Below are 21,345 nucleotides of genomic sequence, written 5' to 3'. Positions count from 1 at the left end.
TGTAACATTAAAGGTAAGGTGCAATACGTGAGAACTGACCACCTGTCGCTTTCATGCTCAAAACAAACAGGGGGCAGCGTATCGCTAAAGTAACTGCTGCATTGTGTAGCTAGTTAGCTAGTTAGCTCAGTTAGCTGTGCAGCTAGCCTTCCGGACTGGGAGCTCTGAGAAACGGAGGGAGCGCTGGTGTTTCCACCGCAAGCACGTGCACTTTAGAGCAGGACAGGTTGGGGGCTAGCTGATGAGCATGCTAACTATCATTGCAGCACAACACATAGACGGCAGGACTGTTATTCACACTCTGATATTCGCTGTGGTGAAGTTTTGATGGACTGGATTGACTGGTTTAAGTAGCAGCTTCTTAAATGTCCATACTTTCTGGTTTCTTCACTCCTCTAAGACAGTCAACTGAATATCTCTGGGTGTTGGATAAAACAAGACGTTTGAGGACGTCTCCTTGATGACTGATTGGCATTTTTCCCCACGTTGTGACATTATATAGGCCAAACAACTGATTGATTAATCAAGAAAACAACTGACATAATGATGATTAGTCGCAGCCCTAATGATTTACATGGTTTTATGCCAACTACTGTCCCATTGTCCCATCTTATATAAGAAGGTGGAGAATATCAGAATCGGTGCTCAAATTGCTCTTCATGAGAACCACAGCTGTATAATTTGAAACTTTATATTAGGAGCTGCACAGTGCTGTGAAGATCTATTGTTTGTCTCTTTTCTCTGTACCGTTGATCCTTTATTAGACGCTCACTAACCCTCTTTTTATCGCCACCCTTCAATCACTAGATCTATTCTTGTTTTGCCCTCAATTATAAAAGAAAGCTGCTCTTCTTCTTGCGTCTTTGTTGACACCCTAATACGAGTGCTTGTTGAATAATCACAAATATTTCAAGCCCCTTAATTTTTTTTCCGATTTGTTACACCCCGCTGCCGCTGTAATGTTGATTTGGCCCTTGGCCCCTCTAAGCAAGGGTTAATTCCTGCTCTATTTGGCTCACAGGATGAAAGAGTCAGCTAAATTGCCAAGTTCAATCAAGTCAAGATAAAAAGGCTAATGATAGGTGCAGTGAATTCATTGGTAAACGGTGGGCTTGTTTGGAGCTCACACTGATGGAGAGGCTGTGGGCTATTTTGCGTGAGGTCCCTTTGAGTGGAAGTGGACGATACCTTTCATAGATAAGGTCTCTGAAGGGCCTCCCTGGACCGTGCAGTATGAATCTGATAATAGTCTGATCCTTCTGGCGGGAGGCATCGGGACCGAAAATGAGTGTTGGGAATGACAATCAGCCATTTTATCCCTTGTAATGTAACATACTGGAAGGCAAGCAAAGGATTTTTTTTTTTTTTTTTTTTGTCAGCCTTCAGTGTGACAGTATCCCCTCTTCTCTAGAGCTGTTAATTCCTCCTGATCCTTTGTGCAGTGCAGCCATCCATTGTTAGTTAGAAAATTGGTAATGTCAACATTTATATAATATTATTAAACAATTCAGATATCAAAATATCAGCAGATATAAACCAATTTTTTTTTAAAAGATCTCTCAAATGTTGTTCATCACACTAACAAAGGCAGGATATTTTAACAATAAACTTAAATGAAATGTGTATACTGAAACAGTAGGTATTTTCACTTCACTGAGAATCTGAATGAACATAAATTACTCCAAGCATATTTTTTTGCATATATGTTGGGGCATACGGGACAAAATGTACACCAATACCAATATATCTGTGACAGTCCAATATCTGCCGATACAATCCACAAATCGATACATGTGGCCCAACTTATATATCGGTTATTTTAGATTCATAAAAATAAAAAAATGAAAACTTCTACGATTTGGATATTTCACATGGCCATATTGCACTATTGCTAATCACAACTTCAGATAAGTTGCTCTACAATTAATCAAAAGGTTTCTGACATAAAATGTTAATGTATAGGTCCAACACACAGGTGTGAGCTAATCATTTGGGACTATCTAAGAATAACAGAACCTAATGACAACTCAAAGAATATGAATGATGACATTTATCATCCAGCTGTCCATTTGAGACAAAACTGCAATTTTCAAAATATGTTATTATTTTCAGAAGACACTTAAAAAGGCCAGAGACTAGATTTGAATATGTATAACATAATAATTATGTCACAAATTGCCCATAATTACAACCAGCCCTGCTATCAAACAATATAATAGTTCAATCAATGTCCATCTAAATTTTTTTCTTTTTGATCGAGGATACCATTTCCTGGCTTCACAACCTCTTCCTAAATTTCGCCTCTAATGCAATTATTATTATGCCTTGTCTATGTTGGTGTGATTCCTGTGAGCAGCTGTCTCCTGTTACATATTTAGCAAATTAACATGCCAATTAGATTCACTAATCACTTAAATCATAAGGGGCCTGATGACACAATAACATGAACTCCTGTACAAGCCTATGATGTCCAAGACAGCTTTACAACAACTACTACCTCTGTGAAGATTATATTTTTGTTAGCACTTAACAAAGAGTCAGTGCATTTCTTTAAGTCTTGAGGCATATTCGTGTTATCATACTGGATTCTGGACTGTTATCATATCTTGCCTCTGTGTCTTCTGTGCACATCGCTGGCTTGAGATCATACTGTGCATCAAGTTTTGATCTACAAAAATAAGAATATTTTGTTGGCTTGCCGACAGCATGGCGTGCTGGGCTGAAGGCACAAAAGACTTGTCAAAATGAGGTCATGTGAAAACCGAATAATTCAAACTGACGACGTTCTATAGAATGAAGTACGGCCTCTGGAAATAATTCCCTACATCAGCCTCTATTTCTTCCCCATCTTTCCATCCAGCAACACTTTAAATAGAACTTTACATTTAAAGATGCGCGCTAAACATAAAGCGGTACCCAAGGTTGAAAAGGAGGCACTCAAAGCCTGTGTGGGGGAGGGCGAACAACAACAAAATGGCAGCTGTGATTTGTTGTCCCTCTTTACAGTCGAACCACTGTGAGCAACCTGCAAGTGTTACATATTAACAGGTGACCTGCCTTCAGGAAAGCCAGACGGCCAGTAACAGAAATGGAAAAGAATGTGGAGGATCGAGCACTCCTCCTCCTTCTCCTCCTCCTCCTCCTCCTCCTCACTGTTTAAACCTCTGCATTTACAGTCATTCCTCCAGAGATGGCCTGCCAGAAATTCATGCCATGGAAATGCAGAAAAAATCTAGGAACTAGACCAAGCATGAGTGGGCTGGTAATGTGAAAATATAGAGAGAGCTTAACCAAAATATGTCTTATGCCTTTTGGGTTACAGATTCACTGGGTGGGCTACCTGATCATCCAGGAGGGCTAAGCCCATCCTTTGCCCCCTGTTATAACAGGGCCAGTGAATCAGTGATGAGAAATACGTTCCGACAGAAGCCTTGCTCGGCTGTAGCTTGAAAAACTCAGCAGTGAAATAAAAGATTTACCGAAGAATGGTACAGTATGTCAGGTACACAAGACTGCAGAAGCTGAAAGCGAGAGGAAAAAAGTGTTATTCCCACATTGCTCTAGTCTGTAAATACTGTTTTGAAGAAATTCACTTGCCTGTGTACGAAACATTTCAAAGGATTCCCACTCCTTTCGGGACTATCAAACAAGACTTCTTTTTGTGTGTGTGTGTGTGTTAGTGTGTGTGGTTGCGTCATATAATGCATACTGTAGTCTTTCTTTGTGTGAGTTAAATTGCAGATGGCCAGTGAAAGTATGCATTTCGGTGTGACAAATCAATTAAGCCAGTGAGTAAACAAGTGAGTAACTTCAGCAAGTCAATGTACAGAGGAAGGAAAACAAATAGAATGGGTGTGCTGTTCGGGGACTATGAGCATCAAATATTTTCCAACTATCTTGACTCATACCTTTGTCAAGAAAAGTGTGAATTCATCTGCTCAGGGGATGCTCTTTTCCGTGACAGGAGTCTCTATTAGCATTCACATCCAGTGTCCGGAAGTAAATCTTCCCACTGTTCAGCTATTCTTCCCACACAATGCTGCTCGTCAAAAACCGAATAGCAGTCGAGCAAACACACAAAGCACAAAGCCTGTGATATGCCAGCAAAAAAAAAAAAAGAAAGGCAAACCTAAACAATCACAAACGTCTGATCGCAAACAGCATAGCTTAAGCTTGAGATTATGCAGAATAGGAAATGTAATCAGTCTCATTTATCAGTACTTCTATACTTTTCTGAGGCAAAACAAACATTTGCATCTCAGCAGGGATTTGGGTTTAAGCGAATATACAAACACCTTTTTCCGAAAACGAGAGATATCTTGCTATACACAAAGTGATGCCAGAACACCTCTGCTTCAACCAATAATAGTCCATGGGAAAACATTATTTACCTAACCTGCTTTGTAAGGCTATGTATATAAGTAGCAGACTTATCATCTTTCAAAGCAGTGTAAATAATTACCTCTGGTGGTCTCGCTGTGGACAGAGTTTTGTTTAGGAGGAGTGGCGGTGGTGTGGGTCATACCTCGCATTCTCGGGAGCCTGAGATCGTATAGGTGCAGGGTCCGGTCCCATTGACAAGCACATCCATGGCCTCAGAATTGGTGGGCTTGTAGTCCACATAGTACTCCTGCAGCGGAGAGCTCAGGGTGCGCTCCGTCTCTCTAGCTTTCTTGCGACGCTTGCGGGCTGCAGCCGAGTGCTCCTGCAGCTGCTTCACGCTGCTAGGATAGCGCTTCCAAGACACGTAGATTACCAACAGGATCATCGCAACGGATAGAAAAAGGGCAACACTTCCAGCCACAATCTTATGGAAGGACACAGGCTCCAAGTCTTGCTCTGGAGGAAGTGCCACAGGTGGTGTAACAACTGACAATGTGGGGACTCTAATAGATCCTTCTCCTCTCTTTCCAGAACCAGTAGGTGAAGCCAGAATGGCTGGGCGACGGTCAGTCTGCACAGGGACACTGGACGGGGTTGGAGGAATACTCACAGTGAGAGTTGTGGATGGGTTTGATTGACAAACACCAAAAGCTTCAACTGCATCCATCACTTTCTCCCCCTGGGCTTTCTTGGGGGAGGCGCAGATCATAGTGGTCTCCTTTGCCCCTCTGAAATTTCTCAGCCAGCCCACCAGAGGACAGATGGCAGGGCCACAGTCCCATACATTTCCAGCTAAGCTAATTGTTGTCAAGGAGATCCAGGCATCTACAACTTCCTGGGAGACATTGGTCAACTTGTTGGAGTCCAGATTGAGGGTCTGAAGATTGGGTAAGCATTGGTAAACTACAGCATCCACTTCCATCAGATCATTCCCAGACAGATCCAGTTTCTGAATGGAGGCCCAAGTCCAGGTCAGGCCCTGGTTCATTGAGCGAATGCGATTCCACTGCAGGTAGAGTGCCCGCAGATTGTAGAGACGAGGGAAGTGAGAGAAATTGATCTTTGAGAACTGATTATGCTCCAGATGCAGCTCAGTGAGCTTCACTAGGCCTGAAAATGCATTCCGAGTGATACTGCGCAGGCGGTTGTAACCCAGATCCAGGAACTCAAGATTTCTGCAATCTTGGAACAGACGCATTGGGACAATTTTTAGAGAGTTTGAGCGTATGTGGAGGCTGAGAAGCTTCCGTAGGCCCTGGAACTGCCCAGGCTGCAAGGCTTGCAGTTTGTTGTACGACAGGTCCAGATTGCGTAAATTAGGGACAGGGTGGAATGTGGTGTTGTGGAGCGACGTAATCTTGTTGGAACTCAGGATCAGCTCTTTGAGCCTGCGTACCCCCTGGAAGGCCATTGCATCCACAGAGGCAATGTAATTATGGTCCAAGTAGAGCCAAATGAGGTGGTTGAGGCCTACAAACTGGCCTGCACGAAGACTCGCGAGGCTGTTGTACCGTAAAGACAGGCCTTCACAGCCTCCTGAGAGGTTCTTGGGGACATCGCGAAAGGCGCTTGACTCACAGTAGACAATTTTTCCATCACAGCGACAGCTCTTGGGGCATGGGCGCTCACTCAAAGATGGATTTGCTGCCAGCCACACCTGCATCAGGAGTTGGACCACTAGCCAGCGACGCCGCAGAGCAGAGCCTACAGGAATGGGAAGAGAAGGTGGAGAGGAACAAAAGAAAGGGAAAAGGAAGTTAAGCAGATGAGTTTGTTGCAAACTCTGAAAACAATTATCAATAGTTGCCTTTCGTAAACAATGCATGCAAGATGCAAACAAGATACAATTTGAGGATACATCGATGCACACATACACGCACACACACACACACACACACACTGAATTACTGCTCACAAAAAGATGAGACCCAGTGAACTTCGCAGTTTTCTAGAACTTCTGGACAGGTATCTCTATGCAAGCACAGAGTATCTATGCTTCTACATTTGGATGGTTTTAATCAAATGACAGTCCTGCTGAAAATTTAACTTTTGTCTTGTTTTAGCTCCTATTCAATCCAAAGATTGATTTGTGTGCATCAGGACGGGAAGGACACCTTTGCCAAAAAGACATTAACAGATGAAAAGCAAACCAACCAACCAAATAAAACTGAGCTATGGAAGTCAAGAAGAATATACAGAACTGTTGCTATATCCTGAAGGAAGTAAGATTGTTTAAAATGTATATCCAGCTTGATAAAGAGAGGCCAGAACTTAAAAAAAAGAGGGTCACTCTACAGGGCTGGTTTTAGCTTTCAAAATGGTTAGGCTTCCTTTCAGAAATCATTCCTACCACTGCTCTAGATCACAAGTCCCTTAGATTCAGACTCATATTACTTATACTGCAATTTCCATATCTTCCTCTGTTCACCTTATATACCAAGTCCCTTCCCTTTGTCAATATTCAAATTTGTCAGATTTATCCACATATACTATGCCCTTTCCCCTTGCAGACTTTCAGGTTTTATATCTGTTTCATATATTCAAAACGCCCTGCCTTCATTCAAATCTTAAAGCAATGTTGTAATGCATCCCTTTCATTTCAGTCCCCAAGGTTGTCACATACATTAATGACACTTTCCCCCTCATGAGCTTAGCTTTTGTTTTTGTTATTTCCAGAACAGACGAAATGTATCCCCAGTCCTCTTCCGCTGTCTACTTTTGGACTGAATCTCATGGTCAGATCTCTAGTGGGTGTTCCAAAGGGACAGCAGCTTGTCTGACACCAATTTGTTCCCCATGACAGTGACAATAATGTTGTCAGGCGTACAGCATGACTTGTTTTGAGCTCGAAGTAAGTTCATGACTTGTGTGTAGCTCAACATGACCTACACCTAATAGCAAAATCCCCACCCAGTGAAAGCATTTTTGTTTCAAATGGTGTAGAAGTGGTCGTGATAATGAATTTGCAGCTTTAGCTATGGTTTCATTTGAGACAAGAGTGGTGGTGTGACATCTGAAAGTGTTGTAATACGTGCATAGTTGTCCTTCATGTTAAAATGTATATAAGCAGTGCTCTCAACTTCTCTATTTAGTCTGGAGTGAGATTTGGTATTGGTGAAGTAGTTGCATTTATGGAGTTGGCATTGACATTACACACCAGAGGAATCAGGGTCATAATAATCATAATGAATAAGTCTGGTTAAACAGCATACTTGCCAAACGCCATACATCAAAGCCTAAATCAGGAGACCAGCCTAACCAGGGTACCTGGGGATTTTATTAAGTTATTGTTTTTCCTATCATCTTAACGACCTCTTATTGGGAATTGTAAAAAAAAAAGAAAAAGGTTTCAGAGAGCAAGAGATAGCATCAGCAGTGAAAACAGGCCACTAGCAGACTACTACACTCATTTTTCTTCCATTTCAAACTTTGAAATGCTACATTACCCACAATTAGGGTTCGACCTCTATGGCTTTTTCCGGGCCGATACCACCACCGATTATTAGAAATCAAGGTGACTGAAAATAAATATTGGGACCAGTATTCATGTGCAGTACAAATGAACCTATTTGTGTCAAAACTTCGAGCAACCTGTGATGGAATAAACATTCAAAGTTCAATTCGCTCAAGTAGAGTTCTTAAGTCCAATTTTCGGGTATTTTAGATGAGTCCTTTTTTTTTCAGTTATTTTATACTTCCTCTTCACTACATTTATTTGATAAAATTTAGTTGCTAGTTACTTTGCAGATTCAGATTATTGAGTGTTCATGGGCTATTTATTGTGGCGTGTTACCATTCAGATAATGTTGTGGATGGGACAGTGTGTGAGAGGCTGCTGCATCAGAGCTAAAAAGCACTGATACTGATACTTGGAAAAATGCTGAATATCAGTCCTTTAATCAGCCTGGGCCAATAATCAGTCTACCCCTACCTATATTGAAACGTATCCACTGAGTCATATAACAGGAGGCAATTCATCAGATTACATGCAGCTTCGTCTGGAGCCACAAATGGTTTTATACTTATCTTTTTTTCAAATATGCACTCCCAAAGACCTGTAAGCCGGCTTGAATGTGTAAAATTGATGGAGTTTACCTTTAAGTGGTCTAATTCAATTCTATTTTAATCACAAAAAACATGTTCTATTCTGATGTAAAGGAAGCTCACACTATGTGGACTCATTACCCCATTACATGGTCTTAGCTGTTTGGATTGATGTAATTTGCACTGTATGTTTACAATGTATACACACTGACGTCCAGCGTTGAAGCGAAAACCAACTTGCGGTTTGCTCAATCGTATCTCTATCTGTATTTATATTCAGTCATCCCATAAGCCATCATTGCACCCAGAGGCAGATAAGTGGCGAAAGGCAGCCTGTACAGAGCAAATTAACATTCGAGAGCTAATGGTTGTGTGTACAATCCCGGAGGCATTTCAATTTAGACTCCAGTATTTTACCCGAACCAAAGCAGCGCAGGGTTCAGCGTGAATCATCGCCCCTGCTTCCCACAGGTTCAAATAAAAAATCACTATGAACCCTATGGAATTACACAACTCATCTCTGCTACAGTAAACAACCACCCGAGTGCCAAATTTAGCATGTCCTGTCTGTGGAGAACGCCTGCGTGGCGCGGTGGATTCTCTGTTTCAAACGCGATTGAAAAAGCGCGGAAAAGAAGCGGCCAGCAGCTGCCGGTGATATCACTCCTCGTTCTGAGGTGAGACAGAGTTGTTTCCATTAAAATCGTTCCCCTTTACAGAGCCACTAATGATGTGTCATTAAGATACATTGATTTCCCCTTGAGGAGGTGGTATGGCAGTTGTGGGGGGAGGGCGTGGGTGGGGGGGGGGGGGGGGTTCACTACTTATGTGTGTTTCTCAAGGCAGTATAATCAAGTATGGACTTTATTACCATTATCAGAGCGAGATGAGATTAATATGTCGGGAGAGGAGTAGCCCATGCATTAATTCGCTTACAAAATGTATGAAGCGTGTCAGCGAATTCACCGACTTTTCAAAATGACACGTGGACGTGCCGCACTTGATGGTGAACTCGAGCTCCAGCACGGAGTCTCGGAGCATTTTGGAAAACTTTCAGATTTCAGATTTCTAGCATTTTTCCGTAATCTTCGCAGGATTTGTCAGAAATAATTCCCTGACATAGAGTGGCTGAGAGGCATCACGCGGCATATGCTATCCAACATAGCCATTTCGCTCCTTGCCAAGCATCTGCTGATCCCATATGGGTATTGTATGAGTGTGTGTCTAAGAGTGTGACTGAGAGAGAGCGAGCGGGCGCACACTTACTGTTTGTTTTCAGAGGAATCTTTCATCATTCCCTTACAGATGGAGGGAGCCGCGGAACTGTACAGATAATTTGTGCTGGCTATTGATTACACCCGCGGATACATCAATCACGTTTCTGCATCTTGGATGGCGCGATTGTGACGCTTTCACATAAATATTGCAGGGAGGGGGGGAGAGAGAGAGGCGGTGATCACAGGGTGCAGTATATCCGGGTGCAGCCAATTTGTTTTTCTCAGGTTGCTGAATGCAACTTTAAGCAATTTGCCAACAACGGCGTTGCCTCAGAGGCTTACGGTGAGAAGAGAAGAACAAAAAAAAAAAAAAAAAAAAACAAGACACAGACCGCAGAAGTCTGCTGATATAGAACAATACCCATGTGTAATGTTCCATGTGCATTTAAGGGAATTTTAATAGACAACACTTTTGACAGCGGAACAGATTGTGTGGGCTGTTAAAACACCAATGTTTTCCACAGTTCGTGTTTGACTCGTATCCCAGGAGGATGTCGAAACGGCCCCCTATTGCTTTTATTCCCTGTGTGCATAATAGGCTTGCTTTATTAGAAGTGACTCTGCCATCTCTTTCAGATTGAGCCCGCCTCGCACGCCACCTCTCTCCCCTTTACCGACACTGTATGTGCTTTAATGAGCGCTCTGTGCATTAATGCCTCTGTAAGCCATCTCCTTCCCCACCACTCGTCTAATCTTATGCACAAAGGAGCACGAGTCACCCTCCGAGGTGTCACTCACGGGGGTTTTGTGTCTCTATTACCTGTTACCTGATGTACCTCTCGCCATTACTGTCCTCACGCCAGATCTTCTTAGATGAACAATTTCTCCTCCGCTTCGTTCTCTCATCCTTTTGAAAAAAATACGCTGGTTATGCATGTCCTTGAACCCCCTCGAGCCGCTGGGATGATGTGACGCCTGTTTCAGCGCACCTGGTCAGAAGATCTCCTCAGCCCCGTTCGCTTTCATTCTCGCTCTCCAACTTTCTTTCTTCCCTTCTCGCCGGCTTTCAAGTCTAACTTTCCAGATGATTTTCGTGCTTTCATTTCAGCGCCGGGGTACGACAATATGTCTGGAAGCACGTCTCATTTTTCTTTGTCACTCTCCGCAGGTATCCGTCTGAATCTAATATAGCTGGGTAAGTCGAAGCTGAGGTCGGTCTAAAGGCATGTGCGTAATGCTGAGTTATGCAGCAGACGGCCCCTGCTGTCCTGAGCACGAGAAGATAGCTATTTCTGCCTCTCAACCCCAACACATAGAGCGAGTAAGTGCACTTTACTGCTGACCTAAAATAAAACCAAATGTAGCTTAATAACTTGGCAAATGGACTCACTAACTGGTGCACTTCGAGTGCACACAAGTGGCTCATTGCTATTTGCTGCTTGTCATTGACAAAATGCTACCAGCCCCGGCCTTGACTGCACACAGAGACTGGACAGCAGCCGAACACGAGGGGAAGGACGTCCCCAGACCAGCCCGAGTCATCCTATTAGCCTCCAATTATATTTGAGATGATAGCAAGGCCTGCCAAGTTAGACCCATTTCAACAGTGGTTGGAAAACATCGCGTCCCGGTGCCTGTCTTGTATTCGTAGCGCTGATTAGGTATAGAGAGGCACCGCAGGGAATGTTGTCGTGACTCAAACACACACATAATATATTCACATTACAATATATACAAACATATATTTTAACCGTTCTGTTTTTGAAGCTCGTCTGATTCCTGATTTCCCTCGGTGGCGACAGCTCCATGCAGGTGGAGTGATGGAGAATAACCAATGAGCCCTCACGCCTCACTGTACTGCAGCAGAAAACGAGTTCACTACGGCGCTTTACATTATTGTCACTGTGACAACATGCAGCAATGTTGATGCATCTGCTGATAAGCTTGCCATAATAAAATTATTGTGGATGAATTGCTGCACGGAAAACAAAGGGTGAATGTGCAAGTGAATAAACAGTAACCAGGAGACAGCTCCTCCTTGTGTTTATCATTATTTCTAAGTGGCACAGTGCTAATAGAAATTCAGTTCCAGGTACTTGAGTTCAATACACACCGGGTTGTCGCCCCGCACGCCGCTGCAAAGGTTGAGCCTTGAGTCGTCTACCCTGGCACCCGAGATAACACGCAAAAGACCAACATCCTGCTCAGGGTGACTCAGTCAATCTGCAGTGATGTTACTGTGCTCATGAGCAGACAACACAGTCCTGACAAAAACAGTAGCAGTTCTGAAAGTTGGAAGAAATAATATTGTGTGCGTTGGGGGATCTATTTTTTCCTTTCATTTTTCTTTTTTTCTTTTATGTCTAAACAAACTAAATAAACAAACTCTCTTTGTTTCCATCACTGAATAAACAAAGGACAACGCAACTTCATACCGATGTACTTTGTTTATGTTTGGCGGACCCTGCCACCTCGCTAGTTTCAAACAGTGTTCCGGGACCTAATTCTCCTCTGAGAACAGCTTGTTTATTCAAGTATGGACTAAATAAATATTTCTGAGTTTGTATCAGTAGTTCATTTATATTGTTTTGAGTTTAAATTTATTTTCGAAAACTACTTAGTGCACCTTTATAAGAAAAGACTTGGCGTTTGGTATGAGGCTTCAGTCAGAGCTTAAGGAAAAGGTCAGGGTCATTTTGTTTGTGATAATTAAGGATGAATAAAAGTTGATTAAAAGTAAAATGTTGCTGTTTTTTGCTGTCTGTTTTATTTGGTGTGGTCATTAAAGGGTAACTCCACACATTTTACACAGGTCTTGGGGAGGACCACTGCATAGACCTAAGTGAACATAGTAGCATAAAGCCTTTTGAGGCTTGATGCTCCATGAAACCTTACAAATTGCCTCCTGTAATATCAATCTGTGGTTATGTTGCATTGTGGGTAATGTAGGCCCAAACTTTGAAACAGAAGAAGAATGCATTCAAATTACATGTAGCAGATGCTTTTACCCAAAGCGACTTACAGTAATTCATACACTGATGGTGGAGGCTGCCAGTTTGGGGTTCAGTATCTTGCCCAAGGACACTTCAACATGCAGACCAGGGGAATCGAACCAGTGACCTTCCAATAACAAGACTCTGGCTTTACCCCTGAGCCAAAGCCACCGGAATGCGTGTGCATTGTTACAGCAGTGCGTGTCACTCTGTGTCTGAGTTGAATTCTGGGTAATATTTCCACTACTACAACACTGTTGAGCCCCTCACACAGCGCCACTGTAACTCTGGGTTTACCTGGAGGAGCTGTATGTGTGAACACAAATGTCTGCAAATGCACAGCGAAGCGAGTGGGCGTGTCGACAGCATGTAATCCTCTGTGTTGGTGCTGGTTTAATCAGCTGTACCACATATTCAAGTGTACACCGGGACACGTTGTCTCAACTGCTTGTCTAAGTTTCTGCAAAACGTCTGCCCGGCTCGGTCTCTGGTGCTTCCATATGGCCCATTCACGCTGGTGCTGGACACAGATCCAAAATCCTGCAGATGCCTTTCTATGCTGGGACCGCCATGCGCTGTGCAGTGCTTCATACTCTTATCTGCTTTCCTGCATATTGCTTTTCCACACTTTTGTTGCTGTTGCGGATATGTCCAAATACATGTAGCATTGACGTCATCATGACAGAGCAGCCTGCAGCCTCCCACCACACCATACGGAGCATTCCAAACACGTGTGAAGGCGTCTGATGCGGACAGTCTCCTGCTGTGTGCTGCATGTGTGAACAAGATAAATGTGGAAGACTTCCTGATCCGATTCTCTGGACATTGTCTGGATTTCGTGTGCCAAAAAGGGGCTTCGGCCTCATCATAGACCTTTTAAAAAACAAACCATCAAAATGAATACAGTAGGGCCCGAGATGATGCCTTTTTTTAAATTTTTTTTTATTCCCCTCATTCTTTTTGTTTTCAAAAACCTGGACCCTGCATTACCCACAATGCAACTTGGCCACTGAGTGACACCTCTGGAGGCAATTTATCAGATTACACGGTGCTTCCTCTGGATTCACGAAAAGCCTCATGCTACTTTTTGTTAGACATTATGCAGTAGTCCCCCAGAAGACCTGTAGAAAGACTTTAATGTGAAAAGGATTGGTGGAGTTGCCCTTTAAGCTAAGGTTAGTGGGTAAGAAACACTTTGTGCTAGTAACTGTCCTTGCAGATACAGAGGTATAAACACATTCCAGAGTGGCACCAAATCATCAATAATAGATTTTTGTTCGTTGTACATGAGCCGAGCTGAGGGCCGTCCTCCTCGTCGACCGCTCATACCAACAATGCTCACTGGCAGTCTGTGACTATCTACGTATTCCACACCATTTCTCATGCATTGTATGTCTAGTTTTGTTTGACCGGACTGCCACTGGCATCCCTTTTCCACTATGTACTGTATCGGTGCATCCAGCCCCGCAACCCTGACCGGGATCTGCACGTACTGTAGATAACATCTGCCGGCATCCCCAGTGCCTCACGTGCTATTGATTTTCGCGTTCAAAATAAGCAGATGTAAATAACAAATGCCAAGATCTAGCCCTCCGAGGACCCGTTGATCCCCGGAGCCCTTCACCTGCTTCACCTGACATTTCAACAATGCTGCCTGTTGGATGCTGTAGGGCCAGCAGAAGGTCACCAGCTTCCTGCGCTGAGCCACTGTGAACTAGCGGATGAGCCAGTAAGACCGGTGGCATCACACTGATTTTCATTTCAACAAGGAGACAATGCATCTTTGGACGAGAGCTGATATATATGTTTTTTGTTTGTTGTTTTTGACACAGCAGAAAACATACTTTAGGTGCAGGGAATGTGTTTTCAAATACCAGCGTGGTCTCTCGATTTATCTTAAAGCTGCATCTCGGGCTGAGGCTCTCTCCAATACCCCCTACCCTACTGTTCTCCTGCTGCAAAGCCCGATCTCTAATGATATGGTCCACGAAACATAAGTACAATGCATGCTGTTGATGAAGAGCATCACAGTGAGCCGCACCGGTGGACTACCGACACGCCGGCGCCGTGTAATCTTCTAATAAATGAGGAGCTGTGTGGTCGGCAAAAAGTTGGGATTCGGCGGCTGATTCGAGCACCTGGGCGAGGGGATGAATCTGTGGGCCCACCTTCACACACGCCCGGCGTGTGAGCCAGGCATGCAGGGCTCCAGACTTCCTTGACGAGACCAGACGTGGCCGCTTTGCATTGCACATAAATTTGCGTCCGAGCTCCCACGGCCCGTACTGTACGGCTTTGTGTGCCGTTGTAGCTTATATTGATGCGGTGCAGCAACCCACCGTGGGTCGATACATCATGCGGCCACGCAATTAATGGCACAGCACCACCAGTGAACTTGGCCATCTGTATACCAGTTAGGGAACGGCTGAGGAGATTAGGCTACCCCAGTGAATGATATCAGACCGGGGGGAGAGGACGCGAGTGACGGAGCAAAGTGTTTGAAATGTTTTTTTTGTGTGCGTGTGTGTGTGTGTGGGGGGGGGGATCATGCAGAACTGTTGAATTACATGAGAAAGGGGGAGTGAGTCAAATCTGATTGTATCTAGAGCTGGGAATAAGATGGGGAGAAGGCACAGAGGTATGAAGAAGGACGGGGGGGGGGGGGGGGGGGTCTTGACTGCACAGAGAGGAGTGATAGATGGACGCACAGTTGCATGCTGGATTTTGGAGAGTCCCTCTTGGTGCCAGGTGCAGAACACGACGGCTTTTCTTGAATGAGGATCAGCCTGCTAAGCAAAAAAAAAAAAAAAAAAGAAACCTGCACGAGCCGGTGCCTTTCAACCCACAAGAGTTTTTTTTTTTTTTTTTTTTTTTTGTTAGTGAGGGGGTGGGGGGTGGCGTTAGCAGCACCCAGCTCACACTGGACAATTGGGCTCCGTGCGCGCAGATTAAGGACAATCAATGATTATGCAGGGCCACGCTTTATAAAGTTGACCGCCTTCCAACATTTACCCGTGATTAGCATTTGGGTCCATGTCAATGAGGCAGCCAGTCTAACTAGTCGGGGGGAGGGATATTGGGGGGACAGTCCTCACTGAGACGTAAAAGGTTTGTTCGCCCTCGTCCGTGATTTTTGAGGCAAATCCGTGAGCGCACGGCGATGTCAAAAAAACCAGGAGAGGGAGAAATAAGTCACACCGTCGGGAAATGGACGAAGGAAAAAAAAACACACACACACACACACACACATCGCAGCTCAGCTCTGCAGCACAGGCTCCTGCCACATTCCTCAAGCACCCCCCCCCCCCCGAACCACTTAGCCAAAGACGCCAAAAAAGCAACCCCTCATCAGCGCATTTTAGAAAAAAGACGAGCATTTTTCTTCATTTTCCCCTGATCTGACTCGAGCCAGGCTCTGCTCGGAGGAGGCGAGACATTTTTTTTTTTTTTTGTCTTGTGCCGTGTTGTGAGAGAAAAAAGGAGGACAACTGTATTTCGAAACAACCCACGCTTCGTCTTCAAAAAAAAAAAAAAGAGATGGTAACATAAACAGCAACTTACCCATATCCGCTTATCTGTCAGCTCCAGCCTACAGGTTTTAATGGCTTCTTGTGCGCGACGTCCGAGTCCGCATGACGCGCTCTCCACAGACAGGTACCGTCCTAATCCACTAGCCCGGTCTCTCCGCGCAGCCGCCGACTCCAAAGCGCACCTGCCCTTTCACTCTCCCGGACCTGGTTGCGCTATCCGGTTTAGTTCTGCATCTATAACCGTCCAACTGAACCAGGGGCGAATGTCATTTACCTCCAACTCCAGATTTTTTGTTTTTTCTTGAAAAAAAAAGGGGGGTTACACACACAAACACAAAGAGAAGAATCCGCTTAGAACAACCTATCCATGTCTTCGCAGGGGAGGGTAAGAAGAAAAATAAGAATCGTTCTCTCTCTTTTTTTTTTCAAGTTACAGCAAAAAAGAGTACCGCAGTAGGCGCAGACGGTAACGAAGCCACATCCAAGTAATTCATGTCAGTCTCACATGCGCATATGGAGATTTCCGCGAAAAAATCCTGTCACGAAACTTCACGACGAAAGCGTCGGCATGATGCACAGAACAACACAACCGAAATGAAAAGCACAGGATGCAATTTTTTTCTTTCTTCCAAAAAGGAGTCGAGCAGCCGTTTTTAGATTCCTTTTCCTCCCAAGTACAACCCCGGCGTCTCTTGTTTGCTCGAGGATGCTCAGTCAGATCCGCGCATGGCGCACAGAGAGAGAGGGGGGGAAAAAGTAACGCTCGTTTATCCACAAGTCCGCGAGAAACGCCGGCGACGCGTCTTGGCGGAGCAGTCGAATATCCAAATATCTCCCCTCTTTTTTTTCGCCCTCGTTGTCCAAATGTTCCTTTTCCTCCTCGCCGTGGCTCGGTTTGAAATACAGCATGACGCTGTCGTTAATCACGTCTGCATGTCGGGGCAACTTTGTCAAGCAGAATCGGAATGCCCTCTTCTGGCGAGAGTGCGACCCGCGAGCTCGTCCGGGAAAAAAAAAAGGGTGCAGCGTGAGTTAAATGTTACTGTGGCACGGTGCTTTAAAAAAAAAAAAAAAACAACAACACTAACACAAAAAACAAGAAAGGGTGAAACCAAAATGAATCCTGTCATCAGAGCGGGGACAAAGCGCCCTCTGCTCATTTTAACAGCTTCATCATTAGGTGCTTGAGATGAAGCGAAACATATATGTGTGTGTGTGTGTGTGTGTGTATAAAAGAATTACGATATCACACATTCTAACAAGGTGTTCGTGAATGCAACATGCGCACTTGTAGATGATGAGGAATGCATTAGTTATCTTTTCCTGCATGATAAATCGCCTTTGCTGGAGTGTGTGCGTGTGTGTGTGTGTGTGTGTGTGTGAGACCATTTTAAGTGCGAGCCCTTCATGGTGAAAAGTGATATTATGACAGATCTTTATGAAAACTGAGGCGGAAGTAGGTGTGGATGGAGGCTGGGGGGGTTCTGCTGACACATATTGTGTGTAAATGTGCCGTTAGGCACTATGGATAGTACATTATGTCGTTACAGTGAGCCTATACACACGTACAGAGGCCCCACTGTGTGTGAGAATGAGCACCATTGTAAAAAAAAAAAAAAAGAAGAAGAAAGAAAGAAAGAAAGAAACGAAAAGGAAGCAACAGCCTCACCGCTGTCCGCGGTGCTGAAATGGTTGCGTTTGAGTGACTGAATGCAAGCGGCCCTGATTTTCCTGGAACAGCCCAGGGACTGATTCTTAGTCTCTGTGTAAACAAGCTATGAGAAAAACGACCGAAGCAGAAGTCATAAACGGAATTATACTTAACATTCCGCCACTAACCCGCATAGGAAATGCAACGGTAGTTAATCGACGGCGGCCTCCCCCTGCGTAGCCCCAGCTGCCTCTTTTTAAAGGCTTGGGTGTATTTAAGGAGGAAATAGGCAACTGAATTTTTAATGCGCATTGCATCTGCACTGGGTTACTAATCTGTGTTGCCCCTTTAATTCACACTCACACCCGCAGCAGCTGTAAGTAGTGTTTCAGCACAAGAAAAACCGCTTGAAAAATGAGTTGTTTACCAAATACCTGAGGCGCTGGTGCTTTACTGTGGGGGTTTCCCATTCGTCCATTTGTATTCTTTAACTCCACTACATTTCAGTGGTGGAATGCTTATTCTCCACTATCTTTACAGATCATGATTTTCTATCCAAAACGTATGAGCTCACTAACTGTGGGCGAATATCTGTAACTGTACAGAAGTTTAAATGACCTGCGTAAACAAACAAACTAAGGAAAGTTTCCTCAAATCGTGATTTCAAATTCTAGTCGCATTTATTGCTGTTACTTTTTTTAATATACTTGAATAATCACTTCACCCAAAAAAACGAAAATCTGCTCGTCCTCATTCTTATTGGAAAGCCGTGTGAAGTTTGGTAGTCCACAAAACACTTCTGGAGCTTCACAGCAAAACTCCTAACAAAGGAGATGGATAGGGATGTGTTTAAGAATGTTAAAAACAAAACAAATATTAAACTCAAATGTAACTATAATGGCACTCAGTACTGCGCATAACTCCAACGCCAGGGCTCGACAGTCCCCTTTACTCCAATCAGGTCTAATCCAGTGTAGAATAAATACATACTTAAATCTGCTAGATCCACACCAAACTGTACTTACTCAGAAATACCAGCCACCTACATATGCCAGATTTTTATACACCAAGATCCACATATCATTTCCTGAGACATTGAATAAAGTCAACATGCCCTCAAAACATCTCACAATAATGAAGAAAGTAAGAAAAAAATTCCCAGATCGCCCCTATATCTGGATCCGCACCAAAAGTTAGTGAGGTCTATTCTAGGCTGAAACCCATCTCTTATCCAAGTTTCATGGGAATCTGTTGAGTAGTTTTTGTGTCATCCTGATCACAAACCAACAATCAAATGGGCACGGATGGAAACATAACCTCCCAGGCAGAGGCCAAAAACATAAAATAGCTATTACACATTATCCAAGTCTCCGAAGCCCATAGATCACAAATTGATTTGAAGAGATATTATTTGGACATTCTTTTAGGTTGAATTCTTCACTGTAGCTACTAAGCTAAAGGCATTAGGGTGCAATAGCTAGACTGTGCGTGGAGGGTGTAAAAAAAACATCTTCCTAATCAGTTTGGGATTGCAGGGCTTCCGCAGGGTTGGATTATGCCAGATTAAGTAAAGTAAAGGCCATTGTTCTGTTGTTTTTGTATGTTTTAAAACAAGTCCCCATCTACCATTCACTACAACTGTATTTTTTTGTTGTTGTTTTTCCAAACAAATCCCCATCTACTTCGATGTGTTTTTTCTGGTTGTTCATTTTCAACATTTTAAAACAAGTCCCCATCTACTTTAGTTGTTCTGAAGAAAGCTGCCACACTGTTGTGCTGTGAAGCTCAGGAAATGTTTAATGGACTTCAAAACTTCCCCTGACAGCCCGGTGGCACGGAGGTGAGTAGATTATGACGGCATTTTCATTCGTGGGCGAACTTGTCCTTGAAGTATGTTTTTGTGGCTGTGCTTTGGCGCTTTACCGGTGAGCATCTCTGAATGCAGGTCTTTGACCAGCGCTGGGGCACTTTTTTCATCGCAGTACTCTACGTTTTACTTCAGTGAAGGATCTGAGCACCACTTTCACCACGATTCTTTGGTTATATTCAACCAAATGGCCTCAAAACCCTGTTGAAGCTAAATAGAACATCACTCTAAGTAGGTTGTCTTTCACTGTAAAGTAGCACTACTGGAAAATGAAAGTCTCTCTCTTATTCCCCGCAGCACCTCTTGCACTTATTCTCAGCTAATCAGTGGGACATGATTGGCACCAAATGCCCCTCTTTCTTTGATCTAATGGTATAAGGTAGTCACGAACGCTAAGCACTGTCGTGAATCAGTGCTGGTTAAAGCGTGTCACACAAATGGCGATGACAGCTTCGACAGTCCTTTCACGTGTTTTCACAGTAATCCCGATAAATTAACAATTTTCTTCCACGAGCCTGCAGAGTATGTGCCTGTTCTTCTGCTTAGTGTTGCTTACCTGTTTTTTTTTCAGTTTTTTTTTTCATTTTTTCTATTTTTTTTCTGCACCTCTCAAAATGGAGCCCGGCGTTCTCCAGCACCATCTTTAAAATTCAGCATCTTGCCCCGTGGCTCAGCCTCGGTATCTGCTCCCATGCAATTTGGCTGATGACTTTACTTCTGGATTTGGTTCAACAAGCAGAGGCCATTCTGCTGACGGTGCTGAAACAATTAATACCCTGTGAAGTTATGGAGATACAGACGGTGCCAGCCCACAGGCTAGGGCAGTGATTTCTCTCCCTGAGAAATATAACTGTATCGTTTACCCTCACCTTTTTTACTCCACCGATGAATTGCCTCTGCTTGTTGGTTTAAGTGTCTGTCAGGTGGGCAGCATCCAGTATTTGTAAGAGACAGAAAGAGGAGAGGACTCTTTTTTTTTTTTTTTCCCCTCACATAAAATGTATTTTCTTGGTTTTGGCAACACGGCCAACCGCATACGGTCACTTCGATGAACAATTGCGTCCCCCCGAGACAAAATGCAGCTTTATAGGTAATATTTACCAAAACACCGTTTGCAGCCGTGTTTGTTGCTCAGCAACGTTCGCATGTTGAATAATCTCTCTAGGATGAGAATGTTGAGGCCTTCTGTGATTTCAATAGCACTCCTTTTTTTAAAAGCGCTCTCGTAGGCTATTGATAGAATCAAATGGAACAAACATCCAGCACATGCTCGCAAATTCCCCGTGTTCCATAGCCAGTGTGATAAAAAGAAAAGGTACAAAGAAAGGGAAATAATTTAGTAATGACAATATGCAGTATTCACACAATGTGCATAGTTCTTGTGAGAGTTAAACAGGAATGAGCTTGAATCACAAATTTAATAAATGTCTGAATGCGCGACTAAGTGACTAAAATAGAGGTAATCTTTATCGCCTGAAAGCAATTCTTCGGCTTATAAGTAAAGCCGCGAGGAACCGAAAAGAAAAGTGCGTGCAGTCCTGTCTATCATGCTTACTGTCTATGATAAAACATCATTTTAATATATAAAATTGCTAATTAAATATACATATATATATATTCTAAGTCTTTGGCTGTTTGGAGAATTAATAGGGACACAAAC

At 43.7% G+C, this 21,345-nt stretch overlaps 1 protein-coding gene across 2 annotated transcripts in view; it reads right to left on the bottom strand.

The window, feature by feature from the left end:
• Nucleotides 1-17,229, bottom strand: part of LOC115592735 (leucine-rich repeat transmembrane neuronal protein 4) — a 123,503-nt gene extending 106,274 nt beyond the window's left edge. Inside the window, exons 1-2 of one of the 2 annotated variants that reach the window (XR_003986209.1) lie at nucleotides 16,199-17,229; nucleotides 4,463-6,087 (exon numbers count right to left, since the gene is read on the bottom strand). Coding sequence is in view for 1 of the 2 variants with exons in the window: in XM_030435803.1 (XP_030291663.1) it covers nucleotides 4,526-6,087; nucleotides 16,199-16,202 (1,566 nt within the window). In the remaining variant the exon portion in view is untranslated. The remainder of the gene's footprint in view (nucleotides 1-4,462; nucleotides 6,088-16,198) is intronic. The other variant, XM_030435803.1, reaches the window with a different exon arrangement.
• Between the last annotated feature and the right edge of the window lie 4,116 nt (nucleotides 17,230-21,345).

This window comes from Sparus aurata, chromosome 12, assembly GCF_900880675.1.
Source record: "Sparus aurata chromosome 12, fSpaAur1.1, whole genome shotgun sequence".
Taxonomy (NCBI): Eukaryota; Metazoa; Chordata; class Actinopteri; order Spariformes; family Sparidae; genus Sparus; species Sparus aurata.
This window is presented reverse-complemented; position numbering and strand designations above follow the sequence as displayed.